General features: G+C 43.3%; 1 protein-coding gene across 1 annotated transcript; it reads right to left on the bottom strand.

Moving 5' to 3' along the window:
* Positions 1 to 2,444: 2,444 nt before the first annotated feature.
* Positions 2,445 to 7,349, bottom strand: adra2b (adrenoceptor alpha 2B). Its single transcript, XM_062999407.1, has one exon. It carries the CDS (start codon positions 7,040 to 7,042, stop codon positions 5,531 to 5,533), a length of 1,512 nt encoding a protein of 503 aa, XP_062855477.1. The 5' UTR covers positions 7,043 to 7,349; the 3' UTR covers positions 2,445 to 5,530.
* Between the last annotated feature and the right edge of the window lie 2,859 nt (positions 7,350 to 10,208).

The following is a 10,208-nucleotide window of genomic DNA, read 5'->3' as shown; positions in this document are numbered from 1 at the left end:
AGAGTGTCTTGGTTGTTTATTTTAATACTTTACCGCTGCTTCATCCTGATAAGGGTTGTGGTGGGCTCAGTGCAGTTATACACCTGACAGGACGCCAATCCATTGTGGGGCCTCGGCCACACCCAACCCTGAGATATATCCAATCAAGTCTGTATTTAGCACTGCTGGGGAATTAAACTCTGGATCCCAGCGGTAGTGAGCTAGTGATGTTACTGAATGCCTGTCTTCAAGTGGCCCCATTAGATTTAAGGGGTTTAGGTCACATGACTGTTTTTTCTTTTCATTTGTAATGAAAAACGTGCCTCAAATGAAGTTATGAAAAAAAAAAAAGATTTGGGAGAAAGGACATAACTGAAATTCCTCCCAACTCCTAACTGACTGCATATATGTTTACCCATCATTCCCTTCTCCATTCCTCGATGGATTCTCGCACCACCTCCTCCCCATTTCCTCCACAGCTTTTCACATTTCGTCTATGAAAAGTAAAAAAGGATGGGAGCCAAACTTGGATGGGAGCTCCCCTCCTTTTCCATTACAATCTCGTGATCTGTCCATCTACTACAGTTAGAAGAACGCCTTTATTTGTCGTATATACACATACACACATACAGACGTACAGTACAACGAAATTCCTTCATCGCATATCCCAGCTTGTTTGGAAGCTGGGGTCAGAGCGCAGGGTCAGCCATTGTACAGCGCCCCTGGAGCAGGTTAAAGGGCCTTGCTCAAGGGCCCAACAGTGAACTCTTAACCTTTCAATTGATAGTCCAAAGCTCTACCCACTAGGCTACCACTGTCCCTAAAGACGTTGCTTACACTCGTACCTGTTCCATACAGAGTATGTAAGCTTCAACTGCAGGAAACGTCCTAAGAAACGCTGCACAACATTGTCATAAAGGACCTGTATTTATGTGGTGTAAGTGCAGGTTGATGGAAAACCAGGCACGTCTGGACCTTTTGTCAGGTTTTGCAGAAGGTAAGTACAATCTCTCAGCCGTCCATTCAGTCAGGCAGCCCATATCAGTACCGGAGCAAAATCCTGCTGTTGTTAAAACCACGGCTGTTCTGAATACACACAGACCGCAACTACATTATCGTAAGATGTAAACGCAGCACATGAAGAAAATGGAAACTGGGTTTGCCATCGCCACAATACTTCCAAGATCCCATATATCCGCCCACAGCACGCCGTGGCGTCAACGCGGCTTTTCAACCGAACAGACGCTGACAGACGTATTCACCAGCCTGCAAACGGATTTTTTGAGAATTCTTTTCATGAGAAATAATCTTCCGGCAGCGTGTGAATCAAACTCATCTCCCCGTACGCAGGTCTAAAAGAAGGAAGGCAATTATTTCCCATAGCTGTCATGATTGAGAAAGCTGTTGTTGTCCCAGTACGGCTGTGAGAACGTGAATGATCTGAACGCCGCTCGCGTTTTATTGGCTTTTATTTCCAGATGGCGGAGAGAAACAACGCAGGCCTACACTGTGGAAAGAGAGAAACTGATCTGGAAGATTAAACGCTGCAAATCTTTTTCACAAAAGCTAAGTTTAATAGTGAAAACTAAAGCAATCTCATGAATCGATAATACTTTCTGAAATAATATGACGTATACATCATTATAATAGTTGATGATAATTTTTTACATCATTTTAAACCAAGAACACTTCGGACTTTCATCCAGCAGCAGCTTAAACAGGAAACAAAGCAGGACTGGGCGATATGAACAATATCATATTAATACTGCAATATTCTGAAATATATTTATCTCATGACATACTGTTCTGATTTGTAGCATGATGGGTATCTTCAGGTGTCAGTGGCTTTATTTTTATTTATTTTCTATACATTACTTCTCTGAATGAGGTGGTAAAAATGTAGTGCTATTAATTTAATGAGTATCAGCTTATCCAGTTACTACTTTGTATTTACTTCAGTGTTTTTTAAAATGCACCTCTACAGACCCTACATACCAGTCATGTGAGGGAACACCAGTGACCTGCACAGAGCCCTGACCTCAACTCCACTGAACACAGCTGGGATAAACTGGAATGCCAATCGTGAGCCAGACCTTCTCGTTCAACACCAGTGCCTGACCTCACAAATGCTCTTTGGGCCAAAAGTTCCCACAGACACACTCCTCTGTGGAAAGCCTCGCTAGAAGACTGGATGCTGTTATAGATGCAAAATGAGTTGAGGGTGGGGTTCAAACTCCATGATTTTTTTAATGGGATGTCCAACAAATAATAATAAAATAATAATAATAATAACACGCTTAATATTATTGTAATTATTGAAATTATTATCATTATTATTATTAATACTGTTATTATTATTATTATTTTTTTTTTATTTTTTATTATTATTATTATTATTAATATTAATATTATTATTTTTATTATTAATACTATTTTTGTTATTATTATTATCATTATTATTATTAATATTATTATTAATACTATTATTAATAATATTCTTATTATTACCATTATTATTATTAATACTATTATTCTTGTTATTATTATTTTGAGTAATACTAGTATTATCCAGGGTTTGAATCCCCAGCTGTGATATCGGCCGGTCGGGCGTCTACATACAGACATGACTGACTATGTCTGAGGGGGGATGGCTGAGGACCGGACTGTGTTACTGCAGTGGCCTCAGTGATTTCAGGAAAGTCAGACCCACTGCAACCCTGATCAGGGTAAAGCAGCAGTAAAACATCATAATGGAAGTATTATTATTATTATTAGTGGAGCAGTTGAGTGGGTGGAGCACAGCAAAATGTGATCAATCCTCCACTGTCACTGTAAGGAGTTTTGCATGTTCTCCTCATGTCACCATGACTGGTTTACTACCAACTCCCGAAATCAGGCAACCTAATGTGTGTGTGTGTGTGTGATGACATGTAGTGAATGTGGTGCCCTGTTTAGGGTGGATTCCTGCCGTGTGGCTGGTGTTTCTGGGTGGCCTAAATCCCTGAGCTGCTTTTCCTGGACACTTTTCAGGCTGAGAACGCTGAATATAATATTTAATAATATTAAAATCGTATTATTTTAACTATAAAAAACGTTTCTGCACTTCTGAATGTTTTACACTGTATTTTTAGAAGCAAACCAAAATGCTGTGTGCGCTTCACATTGTGTCACGTTAAATATGTATCATCTGTCTGTAATTATGATTATTTTAGTTCATTACAGTAATAATTATATTATTCTGGGCGCTCAGGTGGTGATTCAGTACATTACGCTACCCCACTACCTCTGGGACCTGGGGTTCGAATCCCTCGCTGCGCTATCAACTCACTGGACTTCTACATACAGACATGATTGTATGTCTGAGGAAGGGTGGGAGGTGGCTGTGGCCCTGAGATGGATTGACGTACTGTCCAGGGTGTGTTACTGCATTGAACCCAGTGCTTCCGGGGAAACCGGGCCCATAGTGACCCTGACCATTTTACATTTGCAGCATTTAGCAGACGCTTTTATCCAAAGCGAATTACAGTATATAGTCCCAGCAATTGAGGGTTAAGCGCCTTGCTCAAGGGCCCAACGGTGGCAACCTGGCAGTGGTGGGGTTTGAACCAGCAACCTTCTGCTTACTAGCCCAGTACCTTAACCACTAGGCTACAACTGCCTGACCAGGATGAAGCAGTGGTAAAACATAGAAATTACATGAAAAATGATATCACCCTTTTTTAGTTTGTGAATACCATGAGAGTAACTGGGTGCAGGGCAGGAAAACACCTTGGACATGGAGGTAATACACTGCAACACACACACACACACACACACACACACACACCTACTACAATGTAAAACTGCAAGTCCATATTCTGCATGATATGAACCAAAGGGCAAGAATCAAACCCAGGTTGCCAAGATCTGTGTGGCACCTACTTAGTTTTATGATGTTACAACTTTGTTTTCTGTATTTTACTTCTCTGTAAATAAATATCTGGTACACATCAACATTTGTGAAAGGTTTTCATGTATCACAATATGATATTCTTGTCATTTCGCCCACCCCTACAATGCATAACAAACTGGCATTAATTAATAATCATGGGCAAAACAGAAATAAATAAAAAACAACATGAAAGCAAAATTCACAGCTCTGGCTTCATATTCTCAAATCCTCAAATATATATTTAATCATAATCTTAAAAGAGTTGCTTTGGAATGAAACATCACTTGAGCCATTCTTGTGTGATTTGGATAATAAGACATGGTTTAGCAGCCAAACGTAAGACAACTGGCACAAAAAAGGAGCGGCACTGGAAGGCGCTGGCACAAGCGAGCAGAGGAAGGCATGCTGAACATGTGAATCAAAACACATTTGTCAACCGTGATTATTCATTCTACCCAGCACATTTTCCAAAAAAAAAAAATGTCCCTGCACGTTGCAGTCGCACACACACTCGCTCGCAGCACGCACTGGCATTCGCGCTTCACATAGGAGGCACTCGCACACAACAACATGCGCTCACCGTGCAAGTGCGGATAGTTTCTCGCACATTCACACCCGCACTTTCGAGCGTGGAATAAGTGGCAGAGAAGCGGAAATTAAACAGGAAGTGTCATTGCCATCAGCCCTTAGTCCCAAAGTATCACCCTGTTCGAGTCAGGGTGCGAGAGTGCCTGTTTAGGGCAGAGTTCTTGTTCAAAAATCGTGAAAAACGGTCCCATAAAACAGTTCTAGATGTCACAGAGGAGGCTAATTATCAATAAGAGAGTCCGACTCAGTCTCGAGGGTCGGCGAACGCTGACTGCACGGCGCCCGTTTTAATGTCCTCGTCCTTATCTACCGCTGAGCAGGCGGGGCCTCAGAGCATCCGTGTTCACAGCAGGCCAAGATAACCTGGCTGGAGAAGATAATGAAGCAGGCTTTGGTCCACATTTTTTGTGCTTTGTATTCACCCATGAAGCAGCTGAGATCTGAGCGAGACCGGGGAATCACAAACCGGCAAACCGGCCCGGTGCGACTTATCCGCTTTTTGGCTCGACTCCCCCCGTTAATCCAACATCAGTCACGTCGATGCGTTTAGCCTCGGGCGAGGTGTTCCACCAGGGCGTTTTTGTCATTGCTTGCTGTGTTTCTTAAGGCAGATTAAAAGCTTGACAGGTATCGCGGGTGAATCTGTGCAGGCTCGGGTGTACCGGAGGATGCTCTGGGGTTCCAAGAAGATTTGGGAATTGAAATTGAAACTCGTGCACGTACAATCCCTGAGGGAACCGAGGGAGGGCGTTCTCAGAAAAACACAGGAAGGTAAACACGGTTCAGATTTGCATTTTTCGATCTGGACAGGTGAACAATTCGCCTCGTTTAAGATCAAATCCACTCAAGTGTACGTTCCCAGGAAATGTCCATGAATTCACCGTAGAAGAAAAAAACATAAAGAGACTTGTGGTTGCAGAGTGTCATTGATTCACAGGGCTACACAAAAAGCCCTTTTATATACAGTTACAAAGACGTTATTGTGCTTTTCTCTAATTAATAAAGTTCATATTGTTGTACTGGATGTCTCTGTTAAAAGAACGTACCCTTGGTGTTCTTGCAGAGGATCTTTTTGAAGGCTCTGCGGAAGTCTTTGTTGAAGATGGTGTAGATGACCGGGTTGAGGCAGCTATTGCAGTACCCGATCCAAAAGAAGAAAGTAAAAAGAGGGTCCGGCAGCTTGCACATCTCGGGACAGATCGCCTGCAGGCTGTACGAGAAGAAGAACGGAAACCAGCACACCACAAACACCCCGATGACCACGGCTAGAACGAAGGTGAAGCGTTTCTCTCGGTTGACCATGGCCTTGCGCCGGGCGGAATTGGAGGTCCCGTCCTGCTTGGGTTTCCTCGGTACCAGCTTGGTCCCCCTTGCTGTAGCGATCATGTCTCTGTATTTCTGAATAGTAGCCGGTGAGTGGACGCCTGCGTCGAGATCTGCACCCGGAGGAGCTTGTATCTCGTCCCCGACTCCATGCTCGGTGTCTGAATCAGAGCTTGACGTCTCACCGTTGTTGTTGTCTGGCTTCTTTTGGCTGCGTTTGTTCTTCTTCTTTGCGCCGTCCGTCTTCTGGACGGTGCAGGTCGATGTTGAAAGGGTTGGCATTTGGCCCACTGGTGATGATGGTGTGTGGGGAGTCAGGGCTCTTGAGGGGGAAAGGGGTGGTTGTAGGGTGTTGTCACTTGCTGGATGATTTGAGGAGTAAGGAAGATTTTGAAGTACGGGCAGAGTGGGAGGTCTTGGGTTTTTCTGAGCCACGCATGGTGTATTCGCGTCTTGTCCATTTTGGAGATCTTTTGGACTCGGACTCTGGGCACCAGGGGGTATCTCCTTCCTCGGCTCGCCCGGTGGGCACCTCGTCCGCTGCTTGGCGATTTGATAAATGCGCATGTAGACCAGGATCATGATGAGGCAGGGTGCGAAGAATGACCCGATGGTGGAGTACAGGATGTACCAGCGCTCGTTGTTAAGCTGGCACTGAGGACCCTCCCCTGAATTCGAATTGCCTTTGTTCTTGTTCATGGAAAGCAGCGGAGGGAACGAGATGACGGCTGAAATGAGCCACACTACCAAGATGGCGCACTTGATCCGTCGCGGTGTCCTCTTCGGGCCGTACGTCACAGCTCGGGAGATGGACATGTACCTGTCCAGACTGATAGCGCACAGGTGCACAATGGAGGACGTACAAAACAGGACGTCCAGCGCTAGATAGATCTCGCACCAGACTGACCGGAAGTACCAGTACCCCATGAGTTCATTGGCTAGCGAGAACGGGATGATCAGAGTGGCCACCAGGATGTCCGCTGCCGCCAGCGACACCAGAAAGAGGTTCTGCGGACCTCTCAATGAGCGACTGGTCAGCACAGCGATTATTACCAGGATGTTTCCCACAATGGTGAACAGGATCATGAGCGTGATGGCCGTCGCGAAGGCTGCCGTCGCTTCCGGAGAATACGGCGACGATCTACGCATGCTCTGATTACACATCGAAGGGTTGCTGATGTTACGCTCGGGCTGGTCCCATCCCATGCACGAGTCCTCCATGATTGTCGATGATCTGCCAGGTTAGGTCTTCTCAGGTGGCTGATTCTGCTGCGTTCGAGCCCCTGAGTCTTTTCTCAGAGGGTAAAACCGATATCGATTGTCAAGACTGCACACAAAAGTCAAGCCACATGGAGGCCATGGCTGAAAAATGTCCTTCGTGTCGAGTTCATATATCCTGGAAGCTCTGCATTCCTTTCTCTTTCTGCTTTTCTCCTTTTGAGTCCATTCTCTTCCTCCACAAGCCTTAAAATACTTCAGATAGGGATCAGTGGCGTCTGATTTATTTGACCGTGCAACTAATTTTAAACTATTTTATCTTATGGGGAAAAAAGAAGTAAGCCAGCTAGAGTAATAATGATAATAAAATAATAACACCAATAATACTAATACTAACACTAATAATAATAAATTATAGGTTTATGGCTATAATAGCTCACAGGTTCCTTATCAGACTCTAATATTGAACAAAATATAAAAAAGGAAATCAATAATAAGTTATTACGTACATTCTCTCTCTGGTCACATAATCCTTTTAGTGGCTCATAAAGTCTGAGATCACCAGAGAAAGCCATACTGTCTCTTTCTCTCTTCCTCTAAAAAGCATTTCTGTCTTCTTTCTCATTAATACAATTTAATAATGAATTAAATTAGAAAAATAAGTGGAATTTTAATCATTAATGTTCTACTTACATATCTAAATTGATTTAATGCATGTTAAACCTATATTTACAAGAAAAAAAAACCCTATGAACCTATAGAAAGAGTTTGGGTTTTTAAAGTCAGCCTACTTTGCGTGTTTAAAAGTACAAAGTAAAAAATAAAATCAATAAAATGAAGCCACTCCTGGAATAAAATAATTCTATGGCATCAAATGGAAGGAAAAGTCCAGCGTATTGTTCTTACTCCACAGAAGGAAGAGTTGATGTTGTAAATAAACTGTCCCAGTGCTGCAGAAAGGCACAACGAGCTTCAAATTAAAATTCATTTCAGTCCGGTGAGGAATAAAAGTGGTTTTTTCTCAGCCGCTCGTTTCTCCGCTTGAGCGCTCAGTCAGACTGTCGCTCCCTTCAACAGCGCCGTTTATACCAGCGCGCCGGACTGGGTTGCCAGGTTGTGTAAAAAACATAACCTACCAACTGGGTCTGGTTGAAATGTTCTGGGTTGCCATGTTGTAACGGGTTAAAATGCTGAAAATCATCGATCAGGGTTGCCAGACCGAATTTATTAGGATTGCATATACAATATCAAAACAGTCCACACTGTATTCAATTTCTGTTTCTACATACATTTATGCAGCCATAAATAAATAAAAATATAAAGTAAATACAAATATACAAATCCCCAAATTAAGTCTTTGAAATACAAACTTAGCTGCATCTCCAATGTCCCAGTATAATAACTGGTGATCAGAGGGTAAATCAAAGTTCCTAGCTCCTCTTTATTCTTTTAAAGAATATTCTTGAGATTCTATCACCAGGTTGAGCTGTCTGGGTCCTTTCTGTGTGGAGTTTGCATGTTCTCCCCATGTCTGTGTGGGTTTGCTCCAGTTTCCTCCCCAGTCTGAAGGCTTGGTTGCAAGGTTACGGGTTGCCATGTTATCATACTTCAAAGTGATTGAAAATCATCGATCACGGTTGCCAGCCTGAATATATTAGGATCGCCAGATTCTTATTGGGGTGGTTTGGTGGGTAGCACTGCCACCTCTCAGTAAGAAAGTCCTTGGTTCGAATCCCAAGTGGAGTGATCCGTGTCCCTTCTGTGTGGAGTTTGTGGAGCATGTTCTCTCTGTGTCTGTGTGGGTTTGCTCCAGTTTCCTCCCCCAGTCTGAAGACGTTAGGTTAGGTTATATTATTTGGAGCTACTAAATTTGCCCTAGATGTGTGTGTGTGTGTGTGTGTGTGTGTGTGTTTGTGTGTGTGTGTTTATACAGGTGCACCTGACTGGGTTGCCAGGTTGTGTATAAACATAACTTATCAATAGAATGTTGTTGAAATGTTCCGGGTTGCCATGTTGTGATAGGTGATATTGGTTGAAAAGCACCGATCAGGGTTGCCAGATTGAATTAATAAGGATTACAAGATTCTGATTAGAATTGGGATGGCTCGGTGGGTAGCACTGTCACCTCACAGTGAGAAGGTCTTTGGTTCGAATCCCAGGTTGAGCGGTCCGGGTCCTTTCTGTGTCTGTGTGGATTTGCTCTGGTTTCCTCCCTCAGTCCAAAGACATGTTAGGTTAGGTTAATTGGAGCTACTAAATTTGCCCTAGGTGTGTGTGTGTTTGCACTGTGATGGACCTGTGTTTAATCTGTCTGAAGCGTTTCCTGTGTTAATACATAATATGTTTGGACATAAGCGTGGAAACCTGATAATCTTTTTAATTTGTCTCTCAGTCGACACATTTAGAAAACGGATCTCTGAAACCTCACACGAACTTGTACCTGAGCATTTTTAAAACCTGGGAGATATTTTATAGGTATGTGTCTGTTTATTAAGTGAGTTTTTAAGATAATACAGTTATGGACAAACCTCAGATCGACTAGCGTAACGATGTTGTTTTATTTTATAGTACAGCCCTCACCCTCTAGCTTCTCTACCAATCGATTCTAAAGGAAAAAGCAGATGCAAACACAATAAACTCGGTACAGCCTGCGGTAGATCTGTGCTCATACCACCATGGTTCTGCTTGTCACTGTTCTTCTAATGGACAGTGCCACCGTGCCCCCCTCTGAGAGAATTGATTGTTTTGTTCCACTAGGCAAAAATCCCAGTCCAAAATAGCAACTGGTATAGCCTAAGTACCAATCCTTAACAGTGGGCCTCAATCACTTGGGATTACACACTAGTATCACACTCTCATTCACACCTGGGGCAATTTAGAGTAACCAGTTTACCCTATGGCAAGTTTTTTTAAATTAATTTAGACATAGGCACTTCTCAGTTGCACTCTGGACTCCCAGACTGGCCAGGGAGTGGAGGATGAACACAATCTGCTTTTGGAGAATCACAATTTCTACAGAGAACCTTTACATGTACAGAGCATCACGCTATTCTCTCTTTATCCCTCAACCTCGGTGAGTAGCACTGTCGCCTCACAGCAAAAAGGTGCAGGGTTTGATTTCCAGGTTAAGTCGTCCAGGTCCTTTCTGTGTGGAGTTTGCATGTTCTCC

This window comes from Trichomycterus rosablanca, chromosome 7, assembly GCF_030014385.1.
Source record: "Trichomycterus rosablanca isolate fTriRos1 chromosome 7, fTriRos1.hap1, whole genome shotgun sequence".
Taxonomy (NCBI): Eukaryota; Metazoa; Chordata; class Actinopteri; order Siluriformes; family Trichomycteridae; genus Trichomycterus; species Trichomycterus rosablanca.
Note: the sequence above shows the minus strand (reverse complement) of the source record. Positions and strands in the feature narration are given on the sequence as shown.

Coding starts and splice junctions, on each gene's coding strand:
- adra2b (XM_062999407.1), bottom strand. CDS start 7,042: ATGGAGGACTCGTGCATGGGATGGGACCAGCCCGAGCGTAACATCAGC.